Source organism: Hipposideros armiger, unplaced genomic scaffold, assembly GCF_001890085.2.
Source record: "Hipposideros armiger isolate ML-2016 unplaced genomic scaffold, ASM189008v1 scaffold_382, whole genome shotgun sequence".
Taxonomy (NCBI): Eukaryota; Metazoa; Chordata; class Mammalia; order Chiroptera; family Hipposideridae; genus Hipposideros; species Hipposideros armiger.
In genome coordinates, this window is record NW_017731732.1 from 1,138,619 (window position 1) to 1,155,031 (window position 16,413).

Genomic DNA, 16,413 nt, shown 5'->3' on the forward strand with positions numbered 1-16,413 from the left:
CCACGGCAGCCCAGCTCCAGGTTGAGCTGTTGTTCAGCATCTTAGCTGTAGAGGGCAGTGTCACTGGCCCTCTTATGTGGGATCCGAACCGGGGCGCTCTGGCATCCCAAGTCAGTTCTTAACCAATGCGCCACTCGGCCGGCCCTAAAATTCTTAATTTAAAACAAAGTTCAACCTAACCCCAGTACCGAAGAATGTGACTGTATTTGAAAACAGGCTCACTGAATGTGTAATTAAAATGAGATATTAGGGTGGGCAGTAATCTGATATGACTCATGTCCTTATAAAAAAGGGAAATTTAGACACAGACATATGCACAAAGGTAAAGATCGAGGTAGTATTTCTGGAAGCCAAACCAAGGAACACCAAAGATGCCAGCAAACCACCAGAAACTATGGGAGAGGCATGGACCTGACCCTCCCTCACAGCCTCAGAAAGAGCCCACCTTGCCTCACCTGCTCTGGGACTTCCGGACCCCAGGGCCCAAAGACAATAAATTTCTGTTGTTTAAGTCACCCAGTTTATGGTACTTTGTCACGGCAATCCCAGGAAACTAATACAGGCTTTAAGTGCTAAATCACTAAGATTAATTAAGTTAGCAAATCAACACCCTTAAAATTTTTATCTAATTTGAAAAGAAGTTTTTGAAATAGTTTACAACCCACTTCAGAAACAGGGAAAACCAAAATAAAATCAATGCACTAAAAAAACAGCTCATGTTAAATGACAAAGTTCTTGAATGATAAATTTTTTAAAAAGTGTAACCAGGTCTCTTTGATGTAAGTAACTGGGTCTTAGATGCTGACTAAAATGAGACAGTTGGATCCCTAATAAATTTTTCACATCCATTCCTGTCCGTTTGTTCAATATGCCAACTTCATCTTACCTTTTTGGGGACAGGTTCACACTCCAGTTTTACTTCCCATTTTATTTTCTCTTCTTGTGTTTCTTCAATTTCTGTATCATCTATTTCATCATTGATTCTGTAGCAAAAATATCAAATAACACAAGAGGGTTTTTTCCAACCTGAAAAGCGTTCATACCACAATATTAAAATCCATGGCTTTGGCTTTCCTTTAGCTTGCCCTGTAAGAAATCCCAAATTCAAATTCTACTCCAAATGCTCAAGAGGAATAATGTATAAAATTATGATGAGCAGTAAATGTCAACATATGTTTATGAGTAAAAGGTAAAACTGAAATGCTAGACTACATAACCTTACTATTGAAGTTTTAGCAGCTGTATCATTCATCCATTCATTTCTCATTCCATTCACTCAGCAAATACGGAGGGGCCACCATACACTAGGCTCTGGGCCTTAAATCCTGGAACGTAACAGTGAATAAGACAGACCTGTCCCTGCCTTCAGGCAACTTGATATCTGCTTGGGAGAAAGAAAGAAAGAATTTCAATATGGTGGGACAAGGATAGGTGCACATGGAGAATGCTTCGCCTAGCTTTGGAGGCCAGAGGCTTTCTAAACCTAAGAAACGAATGGGGTAGCAAACAGAGGAATGTGAGCGAGAGTAACATTTCAGGTAGGATGCAGCTGCCTTCCCAGGTCAAGATGGGACCAAACGTATACTCAGGTGGGAAGATGAAAAAGGAAAGCTGTTTTCAGACTCAGAGACACTGAGAAGTTGAACATGCATACACATCATATGAGACAATTACTAAAGGGTATTCCAGCAAAACAAACCCAAAATGAAGATGAGACAGAAACTGGTGAACAAAGAAGCCAATGAAATTTATAGGTAAACAGAAATAATGGTTGATACTACAGATATGAGGGGCTGAAGACAATTTTGTCTCAGCAAATAGTGACCACTGAATAAAGCTTAAGATACGAGTTACATGCCAGATAAAGGCAAGGACTAGGCATTCTCAAAACAACATGTTACAAACGGAAAGTGCCATTAGCTCAAGAATGTCAGTAGTAGCTCTGTGCCTCTGTCAAAGTCACAGGGCTAGCAGGCTTCACAGCTCCACCTAGTCCAAGTTCACCACCGATCTGTCTCCAGTCAGAGCTTCTGTCACTCCCAACAGATGAGCAAACAAGCTGTGGGCCTTCTCAGAAGCCCCCAAACCTAATACTGTGAACCTTCATTGCTCCAGTTTTCAGTAATGACTCATAGGCAGAATAATAACAGCAGCAGCATTGTAGCCACTGCTCCCACCACCCAATCACACCTCGGGAGCTTTCCATGGCTCACTCTCCTGCTAGATATCAAACTCCCTCACTTCCCTCAGGTGCCTACTCATATCACTGATCAATGTTATTAGTAAGGCTTTCCCTAACTACCTCCTTTAATGTATCCCTTCCCGTCCATGCCATCCTTCCTTCTTACTCACCTGCCCTGCTTTCATTCTCTCTAGGGCATTGATCATCACCTAAATACCAGACAGCAAGTCCTCACTTAACACTGTCCATCACTTCTTGGAACTGCAGCAAAACAATGTATAACAAACCAACCGTACCACAGGCTGATTGATACACGTGAGAGCTAAGTTCTTAGGTATCTCATCAATATCAGAACAAAATGACATTACTCGAGGACCTGCTCTGTATTTAGGTATTATCTGCACCCCAAGAATATAAATCTCACGAGTACAAGGATTTTCATCTCTTTTGTTTATTTAATAAACAATTCCCAAGGCTGAGAATAATGTCTCGTACACAGAAAATGCTCAATAAATGAGTAGTTCCATCATAAAATTACTAGGGAAAAAGCCCAGAAACCATAGTAGATTGATTCATTTGACTGCATTTAAAACAAACAAAAAATTTTTACCCATTGAAAATAATGCCATAGGGCTGACCGAGTGGTGCATTGGTTAAGAGCTGGNGATTCATTTGACTGCATTTAAAACAAACAAAAAATTTTTACCCATTGAAAATAATGCCATAGGGCTGACCGAGTGGTGCATTGGTTAAGAGCTGGCTTGGGACGCCAGACGGCCCCGGTTCAGATCCCACATGTGAGGGCCAGTGACACTGCCCTCTACAGCTAAGATGCTGAACAACAGCTCAACCTGGAGCTGGGCTGCCGTGAGTCGCCGGAAATGGCCTAAGCAGCAGCCCCTGTTGCAGTGGGTTGCCATGGGCTACCTATGTGCAGCCAGCAGCCGCTGTGAGCGGCCATCTGGAAGCCAGCGACTGATCTGCCTCGACTGGGAAGAGCGCAATGATGGTGCCAACTTGGGCCAGTGCAGCAATGTCCTCCACAACTAGACTGAAGAACAAAAGGTCAGCAACTTGTCTGTTCCCCTTCCCCCAATTCCCCAGCGCTGTTCCCATCCCCCAATTCCCCAATTTAAAAAAATAAATAAATAAAAGTACTAAGCAATTAAAAAAAAAAAAGAAAACAATGCCACAGACAAAGTCAAAAGGCAAATAAATTGGGGGTGAAATATTTGCAGACTAGACATCCTAAAATTTTAAAGAGAAAGACCAACAAAGAGAAAGCTGGGCAAAGGATATGAATGAGTTAGTGGTCACAGATGCTTACTCACTATAACCATAAGGCAATACCATTCTTCACCTGACATTTTGGCAAATATTCAAGTGTCATAAAAGGACATAAAAGTAGTTCAGTAAAATTTCTATGAATGGACTCTTCTGTCCAACACATTTTCAAAGTGATGGCTGCTATTGGTTTTTTTATGTGTCGCTATGTCTTTTTTGTGATGATTCACCTTGCTAATTTGTCTTATGCAGTTTGATTCCTCTTGTTTTTCTCTGTAGACAATCATATCACCTACAGGTAATTAATGTCTTGGTCTCTTTTCAGTATTTATAGATCTTATGTTAGTCATTTTGCCTTAGGAGCACAGTGATTAAATCACGTGCCCTGGAGTAAGGCTGAGTAACTTAATCCTAGTTTTGCTACTTACACTGTGTAATCTTGGCAAGTTATTTTCTGTGTGCCTCAACTTTCTCATCTACAAAAATACGGATAATATCTTTTAAGATTGCTGTGAAGAGGAAATGACCTATTTTGCATAATGTAGAAAAGCTATTGATGGTAGCCTGAATTAAAAGAATAGTTTCAATTAAGGCGTTTGAGACAGAAGTTAACAGATTTGAGTGATATTCAAGAAATAAAGTCAACCAGAATAAGAGATTTATCAAGTTTGAGAGAAATAAAGGAATAAAGGCTATATGTCATGGTTATAGTCTAGAGCAAGGATCGGCAAAATTTTGAGACAGAAGAGCCGCCAGGGTTCTTTTAAAGGCTATTATTCACATACTGGTGATTATGTAAAAACACATTTATGGCTCTCGAATAATTTTTAAATTGCTGTGAGGGACAGGATTGGTTCTTCCTGGGGTTGGCAAACTTGAGATGGACTGTACCCCAAGAGCCACGTGTGGCTTGCAAGCTGCATTTTGCCAACCCTCTAGAGCGGGGTTGGCAAACTGTGGCTCTAGCCACACGCAGCTCTTTGGGTACGTACATGAGGCTCAGAAATAAAATTAAAAATGAAAATAAAACTATCATAGTTTTATTTATAAAAATTTTAAAGGATATTATTCACATAATGGTTATTTCACTTGTTTTATAGGTGTCGCAAAACTTCAAGGGACAGGATTGGCTCTTCCGTCTCAAAAGTGTGCCGACCCCTGGCTTAGAGAAATTGGGGCAAAGACGCAGGTTTAGAAGAAGATATGGTTTTTAGCACTTCAAAGTCACAGGGATAAAAATGAATGGATATCTGGGTGAGAATCAATAAATCAGCGCCATCTGGCCAGCGTCTCAGTTCCTTTTTCAACCTAAAGGAAATACTATTGGGTTGTCGGAAAAGTCATGATGCATTTTTGCAACAAAAAACAGAAAAAGTAAGTCATGACTTTTCCGACAACCCAATATATCCAAATAGTGTTGGCTGCTTTATGATGGTCTTTCGGGTTTTCTGATGCAAACAACTGAGCAAAGGCACACTATTCCCCATCTTTTCTACAGAAAAGCGCCTAGTACGTGTAGGTGAGAAATGACACAAGACTTCCCTCCTCGAGGAGCTCACAACGTGCTATGGGGCCACAGGAGGCTCCTACCCTCCAGGAGGAAGGTGAGCGTCCCGGCGCCCCTCGCTCCGCCCAGACCCCGCACCTCCGGTTTCTACTAGCGCACCACCCCGCCGCTCCACGCACGCCCTCAGGCCGCTGCGACCACGCCCCCGAGTCCCGAGCGACCTCCCGGCCCCAGTCCTGAAGGAGCGAGGGGGCGGGACCGGCTGAAGGCCCGACGCTCAGAGCATGAAAACAATGGGCATCACCTGTTATCGGAGTCCGTGGCCTGCTTCCTGCCGAGGGCCGGGTTGGGGGGCCTGGAGAAAAGATTCTCAAAATCCATCCCCCCGGAGGAGAGCGAGGCAGCCTCCGAATGACAACCACTGCGGCCTGAGTGGAGAGAGAAAACGAAGACCAGGAGCTGCGCAAACTGGCCGCGCATGCGCCACCCGCTTCCACTGCGCACGCGCGCTCGCCTCACTGCGCACGCGTATTTCTATCCTCAGCGGTTCCGCCGTAATTCTATGCTTCTTGTTGCGCTTCTCTATCCGTTTATTCAGCTATTTGCTGTAATTTTTAGGCTGGTCCTTAAGATTCTTCTTTTGATGGACACCCCAATGTTCCTAAGAAGTGATAGCAACAGCTAACATTGATTTGAGAGATCACTGTACAGCAGGCGTGTTTCATGTTCAGCTCACCTAATGCTCACAGCAGCCCTCCCGGACAAGTACTAACGGGATTTTCCACATAAATAGAAATGCGGACTACTCACGTAACGTCTAGACTCGCTGTCATCTAGTGGGCTTAAAATAAACACAACTTTTAGGCAGAAAATCCCATTAAAAAGTACCAAGTGCTAAGAGGATTCAAAGGACAAGACAGCACATGGCTAGAAAGGCTTCTTGAAAGGGACATAGTTGAGCTCAGCACTGATTTCATTTCCACAGGAAGAGATGAAGCTAGGACAAATGGGTTCCGGAGAGTGGCCAGTTCTCCAGTTCCTTTTATACATTAGAATCAAAGGAGAGACTGTAAGGAAGGTGCTGAAAATCACTGGAGGTAGATGAGGGAGGTGGGAGGAAGCAAAGCCTGGAAATGCCTAGGATTGGATAGAAAGCAAAGTGGTGAAACAGACTTCTTTTACATGGGCGGGTATAGGTCAGTTAACACATTTCCAGCAGGTAAGGTATGCTGGCAACAAGATAACAATGAGGGGGTGTGTAGTCTTGTGCCCTGATGCCAGCAGTTGTTTATTCCAGGAATAGGAAAAGATTACTCTGACATTTCAAAGGTGTGTCATCCTAGATAGTAAGAACAATGGACAGGAAGCGGCAAGCCTGGGTGGTGACTACCAGCCATGACCTGCCCAGTTAGTGACTTGTGATCACACCCCCTTGAGTGGTTACTTTCAATCACCCAGTTTGCCAAGTCGGCCACGTCCCCCCTCCCCTCCCCCAACTTGTTGAGCCTAAATGTCACCTTTTCCTTCACACTAAGCAAAGACAAAAGCAAGGAACTGTCCTCCAGAACTAAGCAATACACTTAATAGGCCAAAACACTGACTAGTCATAATGAAATTTAGATCACGTTCATTAAATGTAAAGAAATGTAATCGCCAGTTTTTATTTATAAGCTAACCGCCTATTTTCTACGTGTCACTAGCTTACAAAATAATGTAAGGATTATATAATTTTCTTTTTTTTTTTTAAAGATTTTATTGGGGAATTGGGGGAGGGGAACAGCGCTGCGGAATCGGGGAAGGGGAACAGACAAGTTGCTGTCGTTTTGTTCTTCAGTCTAGTTGTGGAGGTCATTGCTTCACTGGCCCATGGTGGTATGTATCATTGCGGCATTGCGCTCTTCCCGGGAGAGGCAGATGGGTCGCTGGCCTCTGGATGGCTGCTCACTACGGCTCACATTAGCTCACCGCAGCAGGGGCTGCAGCCCACGCCATCACCGGGGACTCATGGCAGCCCAGCTCCAGGTGGAGCTGTTGTTCACCATCTTAGCTGTAGAGGGCACTGTCACTGGCCCCCATGTGGGATCCGAACCGGAGCCCTACTTCTCAGAGCTGGAGTCCCAAGCCAGCTCTTAACGTGCCACTGGGCCAGCCCTGATTTTCTTAATAGTTGTTTTTCTTTTATTATTTAATAACCAGATTTATAAACTTAGTATCAAATATGAGAAAAAGTTACACGTCAAGGTACCTTCTTTGCTCAAAACGCGATTCTGAGCACTGAACATTAAGAGATTCGCTGCAAACTCGGAGAAAATACATTTCTCCATCATTTAAACAACAAAGATTTTTTTAAACGACAGGTGAACAGCGTGCGTTCTTTACTATCCCACCCAGTCCCCACCAGGAAACCACTTTGGAGGCTAATTGTCAGGACGCCTCCCGGCCTCCCTCGCCTTCAGAAGACAGCACACCACCAAGAGCAGCCGGTCGCGGACTGACGGCCGTTTCCCTGCCCTGAGCCGCGTCCGCCGCTACGCAGAGAAGGGCGGGGTCCTCCCCCGCAGGTGATTGACGGGCTGCGTCCTCCAATGGCCGACGCACTCGCGCCGGCGGGCGGGGCGCGGCGCGGCGCGCGGAGGGATCTCGCGCCTCTAGTCCCGGGCTGGAGCGCGACGCCATCTTGTCCAGCGCCGTCCTGGGGCCGCCATGTGGGTGAGGAGCAGTCACCGCCACGGCCACTGTCTAAACCCCTACGTCGCGGCGCGCCGCCCGCCCGCCGGCTCCCGAGCCTCAGCCGCCGGCGGCGAGTAGAGACTAGCGCGGCGGCGGCGCCGGCCGCGCCCAGTGTTTGCAGAGAGCGCATCTCTCTGGCGTGGTTGTTAACAGACTGGAAAGTCTGTGTCTGTGTCGCTCACTAGTAACCGTGAGTTTTTACCGCCTCGTCACGGCGGGCGGCCGGCCGGGGTCCCGAGCCCCGCAGACCGGCCCGCAGCCCCGCCCCGCTCCTGACCAAACATGACAGACTGTGAACACGCAGGGCGCGGCAGGTCGGAACCTTGTCTGTCTGTGTGTCGGAGGAGAGGGCTGGGCGGGGGCGGGCGGGCCCTGCATGACCGAGATGTCTCCGGGGCCGCAGCGCAAGGCGCGCCCTGGGAGGCTGGGCTGGCGGCCGCGGGGAGGCTAGCGCCCTCCATTTCTGTCCCGTCCCTGCCTGGCGCGCGGGTCCTTCCGGCCCCCGCTCCGCCCTTCGCACGTGCGACCCCCGCCCCGGGCTGGGGCCAGGTCCAGCCCGGGTCCGCCACGAATTGGTAATAACCGGTGTTGTCTTTGACTGGTACCCTACCTAGCACACCTAAAAATAAACATGTTTGGCTTTTTTTTTTTTTAAGGGAAATTTTTAAGCAACCCCGAAAGGCCATGTATTTGAAATGGCACGTTTCACATTAAAAATGTTGACACAAACTACTTAGGCTTCGCCAACCTTAGTGTAGCAGCAGTTTTCTCAAGTGAAAACCCTATGGCTTACCCCATCTAGCCCAGTTTTCTGAAGACTATATCTCGTTGGAACATTTAACAGATTCTGATTTTATTATTTTTGCTACGCCTTTAGAGGCATGCTCTTGGTTCCATTTAATAGTTTGCGTGCTTTGCGGGCTTTAGAGGTCTTTACATCACAAACTGAAGTTTGGGTTGGGTTTTTACAGTCTTAACGCCGCATTTTGACGTTTGGGTCAACAGTAGACCAAATATACAACACTGGGCCTGTAAGATTACACGATAATGGAGCTGAAAAATTACTGTCGGCCCATGATGTAGCGGTAATGTCATAGCACAAGGCATTGCTCACGTGTTTGTTGTATAAACAGACCCACTGCGCTGCCAGCCCTGTAGACATACAATAGCACATACAATCCCAGTAGACTGTACCGTGCAGGTTTGTGTAAGTTCACACTCATGGTCACACAATGAGGAAATCACCTAAAGGTGTTTCTCAATGTATCCCCGTGAGTTAAGCAGCACATGACTACATTGGTATCTTAAAGATTAAGAAAAAGGGAGAGCTTTCCTTCTTTAAAATTATTAGAATCCATTGAATGTGATTGCAAAATCCATTGCATCTGATTCTTAGGTAGAATATTTTAAAATCTAGAATCTGGCAATTGCTCCTTTGGGAATAAAGTAGTCAACAGTGTACATTGTACTCTAGACTGTGCAAATTGCTGAAGTTCACCCTATAGAGTAATGTGATCTGCTTTTGGTAAAGCATTCCAGACCCTTCTTTATAAAATTCAGAAGCAGAAATCACAAACATCACAGAAATTTGAAATATCTAAATAGGTGGCAACCTTGAGAGGAATAAAAATATTTCCACTTTGGTACTGTAATAATAAAAGTACATCACCAGAAGGCAAGTCAATTAAACATATAGTAATTTTTAGAAAGAAACACTCCTAAAATGCACTTGACACATTTTTTATGATTTTTTTTACATTATTTTATTAAAATGAGAAAATTCTTGGAATGGGTTAATTACTATCTTGAGAAGTTTCCTACTCTGAATATCTGTGGACAAACCAATGATGGGATTTTACTAATGCAGCCCCAAATCCATTCTTTTGTATGGAAGAAGGAAATGTGTTCTCTGTTCACAGAGCACTTCAGTAAGTGCAGTTATATATTCTACGTAGGGAAGAAACCATTTCGCCAAATTCAGGTATTGAAATAATTTTGCTAGTAAGGAACTGTGATCCCAGACTAAAAAGTTTGAAATTGTAAAATACTGAATTAGAAGTTAAAAAGAAAAGGTTAAAGAATTCTTTGTAAGATGTATTAACTAGTAGGAACTGAAGATTAAGTAGCAGTGATATTTAGTCTTTTTGTTTTATATTAGGACTAAGAAAATATTTTCTAATAATTTCTGAAACAGCTCCAACTTATTCAGTTGTTAAGTAGCAGTATTATTCTGAGGCAAAAAGGTGGTTTATCTTCATATTTTTGTCAACCAGCATGAAAATGAAACAAGTACATCAAAAGACAAAGTGAGCTAGGGAGTAGTAGAAATGGTTCTAGCTCCCGCTTTGGTACCACTTATCTTGGTGAATTTGAGCAAGCCTAGTTCCTTCTTCATTGATACGAGGGTTCTACAAGATCAGAGGTTCTCATCCATCTCTGGGGAGCTTCTTAAAAAGTGTTGATGTCATTTCCATGTCAGCTTTAGCCAGTGTTTGGGGTTTTTAAAAGCTCCTCAAATAATTCTAATATGTGCCAACTTGAGAACCCCGTACTAGATAACTGTTTTCCAGTCTTAGCTAATTATCAGGATCTCTGAGGAATGAAGACGTTTGTCCTGCCCAGAGCAACTGAGTCAGAGTCTTTAGAGGTAATCTGTATTTTTAATAGGCTCCCTGGGTGATTCTTAAGAAATTGCCAGGCGCGGGGGAAATGGACTAATCTGTGGAACCCCCAAATATTTTGTGCTCCCATATTATATTTATTTTATACTTTAATAAAAGTTTCTGTGAATTAGAAGGTGAAGATAGATGAATTCTGGTATTTGGAGCTAGGCATTATCTCAAGGATATTCTTTTTCTGACATTCCTGAAAATTAAGGTATATTCTAAGTACAGAAAAAAGTTAAATCTGTGATTTTTATTTACAACTGTTTTGGCTATACAAATTAAAATATTACTATTATAGTCTACATGAGCATGAGATGCTAAATGGAAATGGAAATTCACAGAATGCACAATTTTTTCTTTTTAAAAAATGTTTTCTTGCACGTTTTATATGGTGAACATTTTGCACAAGATTTGTTTGCCAAATGAGTTAGCTTTTTAAAAAATTACCCACTTGGTGTACTTTTCTCTAAATATTTTCATGCTTTGGAATGAAAACATTGTATTTCTATAAAGTGTTATTAACGTAAAAATACTTACAAGTAAATGTGTAGATATGTGGAATGTTAGTGAAAGACTTCTGCCTGAGTCTTTAAAAATAAATGATAGAGGTGGAAAGGGGGTTGGGGGGGGCCAAAGGGAGATAAAATTCTTGTCTCTTTATTCATTCAGCTCTTCCCTTTCATCCAGTTCTCTTAGGCACAACTCCAGCCATCTAGCTTTATATGGCAGCTGGATGTTGACCCAATTAAAACAGAGTTCACAGAAGACTCTTAAAGGCTGAATACTGTGAGTCCCTGAGTTGGACACATCTACAGGAGAGTAGGAAAGATAAATGCTAGTAACTATTGTAGGGTTTTCTGAAGTATGCTAAAGAGCTTATGATTCTCAGTCTTGAGTTGATAGGAGGTATGGCTAATCCTTTCTTTTGGGAGGTGGTTATTCTTTCTTTGCCTGTTAGGAACGACCTTCATACCTTCTTTCCCACCTCTTCCTGCTTTTTTTCCTCATGTAAATCAAAACCAACAAAACTCCAGCCAGTCAGAATGGTGGGGGCTTAGTGCTTTTATTTGGTTCTCGCATTCACCTCTGAGGTAGCTGCATTACCGTGTGCCCTAAGTGGCGTGAGATCCCACAGGTAGAGCCTCATTGAAAAGCCAGGTGTGCAAGCTCCTACCTGCAGCATTCTTTCCCTCTTCATTAGGTCTGCACAGGGAAGTAATGTATTAGGTGCTGGCTCTCCCTCTTGAATTGTGATGTAGTGTGCTGGCATTTTGAGAGCCTTGCATTCTGCATAAAACCTGGGTTCTGACTCCACTTTTTCTTGTAATTCAGTGATGTTCTTTTTCATGATTATTTTTCTTATTTGTGAAATCGGGTAGTTGAACTAGATTATTTCCAATCTCCCTTCCTACTTTAATAAGTCAGCAATTTTAATTTGAATATTGCAGATGCCTTTCCCACATCAGAGTTCACTTGATGCTCTACACAACATCTGGTTTGTAAATTAGTATGTTTACTGAAATAAATGTCTTCCCTCACTAGGCTATTAATTAATTAATTTTATTCTTAATTGTGATAAAATGCACATAACAAGATTTACCATCTTAACCATTTTAATTCACAGTTCAGTGGTGTTAAGTACATTGACACTGTTGTACATTCAATCTCCAGAACTTTTTCATCTTGCAAAACTGAAACTCTATCATGAATTAATTTTGATTCTACCAAAGTAATTTTTTCTTTAGCAAAAAATTTAAATTATATAAAATGTTCAGGTTTGATGTGGGAAAGCACTTGACTCTTAATGAAGACATCTTTCTTTTCCTAGCCCCTTACAAACTATTTCATTCACTTTTAAATTCCATTCATTAAATTTTCATTCAACATACTTTTCTGTGCCAAATACAGTGGTAGGCACTGGGGAAACAAATCTGAATACAGCATCATGAACTTGCTCTCTGGGATCTTACGATCCAGATGGAGAAACAGGTCAATAAATACACAGGGGCAGCACCAGGTATAATGGAGGTGGGAACTGGGTGCAGTGGTGGTACAGGGGGACCTTCAGGGAGGCGTTGAGGAAAAGCTGGGCCAAGCAGAGGCAGAATTATGTGAAAAGCATGAAGAAATGAAATTGCAGGGTAGATTCAAGGCTGGCAAAAGTGTTAGTATGTGGTGCGTGTACAACATATTTTGGGGAATGAGAAAAAAGCTTCAGTGAATTAGGGTGCAGACCCTGACAGATGTAAAGATCTCATCAAAGTTTTTAGGCAGGAGAATGATCAGATGCAATTTAGGTATGATACCGGGGACTAGGAGAAAGTGGACTACTGAAAGGGAGGTCAGTAGAAGGAAGACAAGAGAAGGGAATTTCAGTCACTCATTAAGTATGAAGCACCTAATATTAAATATGTATTCTGGGCTTGGGGAAGATGGCAGTAAAGAAAATAATCCTTTATCTAATGGAGCTTACATTTTCTTTGGAGAGACAATAAACATGAAAAATAAGTGTGTTAGATGATGATAAAGTAGGAAGGGAGATGGGACATCCTATGGGTGTGGGGAGGTTGTTTTTACTTTAAATAGGGTGTTTAGGGAAGCGCTTACTGAAAAAATAACATTTGAGCAAAGCCCTGAAACAAGGGAGTAATCCAGGCCAGTACATCTTGGGGAAGAGCATTCCAGATAAGGGGAAAAAAAGGGGGGGGGGAAGTCTGGAGCCAGGAATGAGCCTCATGTCATCAAGGGGAAACAAGAGAGCAGTGTGGCTCAAGAAAAGAATGAGCAAGGTGAGAGCAGTGAAAATGAGGTTAGGTGGGCAACAGGGCGATTGTGAGGGCCTTGTAAGCCACTGTGAGGAACTTGGATTTCAGTGAGTGGGGTGGATTCCACTTGAGGACTCGAACAGAGGACGGTCACTAGAAAGAGTGGTGATAAGGAAGCTACTGTAGTAATCTGAATGACAGGTGATGAGAATGGTTGGATTTGGGATATGGTTTGAGGTAGAACCAGTTGAATTTGCTGCTGGATGGATGTGGAACATGGAAGGAATGATTCAAAGTTACTCTAACAGTCTAGAAATTGGGTAATGAGCTCCTAATCAAAAGCACTGGCAATGAAAAAGCTGACGAAAAGCAAAATTAATGAGATATTTGTTGGAGTTGATAGAACTAGAGAAAAGATCTGGGGGGTTTCAGCAGAGATGTTAGTTGAAATGATGGATCCCCCAGGTATGTGTAGGAGACCACTAAGGAGACAGGTTTTCTAGACACCAAGGGAGGGGAAAGTTTCAAAAAAGGGACGATCACAGAGCAGGTAAAGGGAAGTAAGGGTGGAAAACTGGCCACAGGATGTACTTAATTAGGACATTTAAAAACCTGAGTGAAAGAATGCTGCAGGATTTGCAAACAGGTGGCCTTCAGGCCTAAAGTCTGCCCACGCTGTGGCTTGCTTTATAGGAGGTTTAAAAATACTTGTGTTTGAACGCCTTCAAGCTTGACTCGTGTTCTCCAACCTCCGCAGTCTTATCACTCATACTTTCTATGAAAACTCAGCACTCAAGGTCAGTTCCGCTCATTAGGTGACCTGCTTGATCACTTAGGAACTTGAGCTTGTGACCCCCTTGTTACTCAGAGTTATGTTTTCATCTGGACAGACTGGCAATCTGGCTACCAAAATGCTTCACAGAGATGGCAACCTTGAATTCAGCAGATCAGCCTCCAGGCTAAGGCTGCCAACATATTCTTTTATACTTAGATGCCCCCTGGAGTTGTACATCACAGTGGTGTCAAACATAAAAGTGTCAGACATACAAGTTTAAGGATATTTTTGAAAATTCTTAATTTCATAGATTAATATACAGCAAAGCTGTCTGGCATTGGATGGCAGCAGGGAATGCAGCACTAACAGGCATTTTATCAGAAACCAATTTTATTATAAATATTTGCAAGGGAACTCTGTAAATACATGGCATGCCTTCCTATCTTACTGATGTATCTTTTTCTAAGTTACTCTGGGTCATCATGAGTATCTGTTGTCACCGTAGTCACTCTGAGCATTAGGTACTACTCTCTGTCTTGTGTTGTGTTGTTGCAATCAGGAGACTTAAGAGACACGGGGCATCCACACATGCCGTTGTTAAGTGTTGCTGAATGATGGAGAAGTGGAAGTGCATTCAGGAACAGACTCCAGCTTGGTCCACGCCAGCTTCCTTTCTGCTTTTCCTTGTTTGGGACAGTTTTTCATTGCTGTTCTCTGAAGGAAAACGAAAGTTTCCTCTTACTTAAGAATCTATGCTGCTTGGGTTTATAACCTTCCCCAATTTCAGTGAAAATACCTGTGATTTATTGTACCCATTTTATTCAGTGCATCTGTTTCAAGTAAATCACAGGAGGAAAGGGCCATATGCTAGTCTCAGTACTCAATGATCACCTAACCTTCCCCCCAATTGACCCCAACTGCATAGTAGACAGGTGAGACTGAGTATTAGGGGTGAACTGACTTGTTCCAGTTCATGCAGGAAGTATAAGGCTGGGAAGCAGAATTTGAACCAGATCTTTCTGGCCCTAAGCTTCTTTTCTACCCTGCTATGAATGACATCTTCTTAAGTGTTCAGTTTTAACATGTCACGACTGGGCAGCATTAATTAATTATTCACCTTGAGAAATCTATTGTTGTTGCTTATTGTTCTTGTTTAAAACATGTGCTTCAGTTTTAGTTTCAGGCGACCTCACTTTGCCAGAACCCTGGGTCCTCATCAAATAAGAGGGCTTTTTTGGTTTGATTTTCGTTTGGATTCTCTTAACTTTAGGTGAAAATTGCTGTTCTAGCAGCCAGCTACCTTGTTAGTGTTCTACTCTCTTTCCTGGATATTGGTGCTTTACCCCTTTTTGTTTTGATTAAATGGCAAACCTTAACATTAACAGCAATTTCCATTTCTCCCACATCCCTTCTTTCCTCCTGTGTCTGACTGTGATGTGGAGGCTGTTCCCTCCACTGTACCACTCTCATCAACTTGTCTGGGACCCTGGAATGAAATGGGGAGACTCATTTTCCATCTCCGCATGATTGAAGTCTTTCATCTCTTTTTGAACATCTGTACAATAAAAATTTTGACTAATTTCCTTTGAGCACTTAAAAAAATACTGTTTGAGAAAAAGAAAAACCCATAGCATATCATAACTCCAAGTCCTATATTATCAGTCCAACTGTTCTAGCCTGGTGGCTACCATTTCCTGACAAACATTAAAATGACTCCAGTGGAGCTGAAGTAACTCACGTTTGCTTTTGCATGTCAGAAATGCAACTTCCAGACCCTATCAGTTCTTTTCTTTTAAAATACCACATAAATGGTGCATTGATGAAGTCTCTTTTCCTCAGCATTTTATTTTGAAAAGTTTTAAACATATAAAAATGTGGAAAGACTTTTACAGTAAACATCCCCATATCCTGTGCACCAGTTGGTGAGGTTCTTAAAGCATCTTCTTCACATTAGCTGCCGTTAGCTGCTTTGGCTGTTTGCAAGTTCTTCCTGATTACAAACACATGGTTGAGAGTGATGGGCTTGGGAATCGGCCTGCCTGGGCTTTGGGCTTCAGCTCTGTTGTCTGCTCGCAGAGCTGTTGGGTTGTCAAAAAAGTCATGACGTATTTTGTCTTATGTTTTTCAAAGGTCACTTATTTATATAAAGAACAAAGATCAATCAATGATATTGCCCGTTTTGTTCGATAACCTTTTGCCATCTTTCAGTGAGCTTCATAATTCCTCATTCATAGAAGGACCTGTCTTTATTTGCGAAAAACTGAACAACGTGCTGGTTTACAGCCTCATCTGAATTGAACATTATACCATGCAAGGAGTTTTGAAGAGAATAAAACAAGTGGATGTCTGACGGCGCAAGGTCAGGCGAGTATGGTGGGTTATGGCAACACATCCCATCCGAGCTCCAATAATTTTTTTTTTTTTTTTTTTTTAGCTGAGCCATCCCGCCACCTGTTGGCAGCTCACGGCTGCTCAGCTCGGGCTGACTCGAACCGCTGTTGCTC

At 42.8% G+C, this 16,413-nt stretch overlaps 2 protein-coding genes across 3 annotated transcripts in view; one reads left to right on the forward strand and one right to left on the reverse strand.

The window, feature by feature from the left end:
- Window positions 1–5,465, reverse strand: part of ZC3H8 (zinc finger CCCH-type containing 8) — a 17,321-nt gene extending 11,856 nt beyond the window's left edge. Inside the window, exons 1-2 of the mRNA XM_019662913.1 lie at window positions 5,278–5,465; window positions 887–983 (exon numbers count right to left, since the gene is read on the reverse strand). Coding sequence (XP_019518458.1) covers window positions 887–983; window positions 5,278–5,453 — 273 coding nt within the window. The 5' untranslated portion in view covers window positions 5,454–5,465. The remainder of the gene's footprint in view (window positions 1–886; window positions 984–5,277) is intronic.
- A 2,178-nt stretch (window positions 5,466–7,643) lies between these two features.
- Window positions 7,644–16,413, forward strand: part of ZC3H6 (zinc finger CCCH-type containing 6) — a 57,218-nt gene continuing 48,448 nt past the window's right edge. For both annotated transcript variants that reach the window (XM_019662879.1, XM_019662880.1), the window contains exon 1: window positions 7,644–8,017. In XM_019662879.1, the coding sequence (XP_019518424.1) occupies window positions 7,986–8,017 (32 nt within the window). In that variant the 5' untranslated portion in view covers window positions 7,644–7,985. The remainder of the gene's footprint in view (window positions 8,018–16,413) is intronic.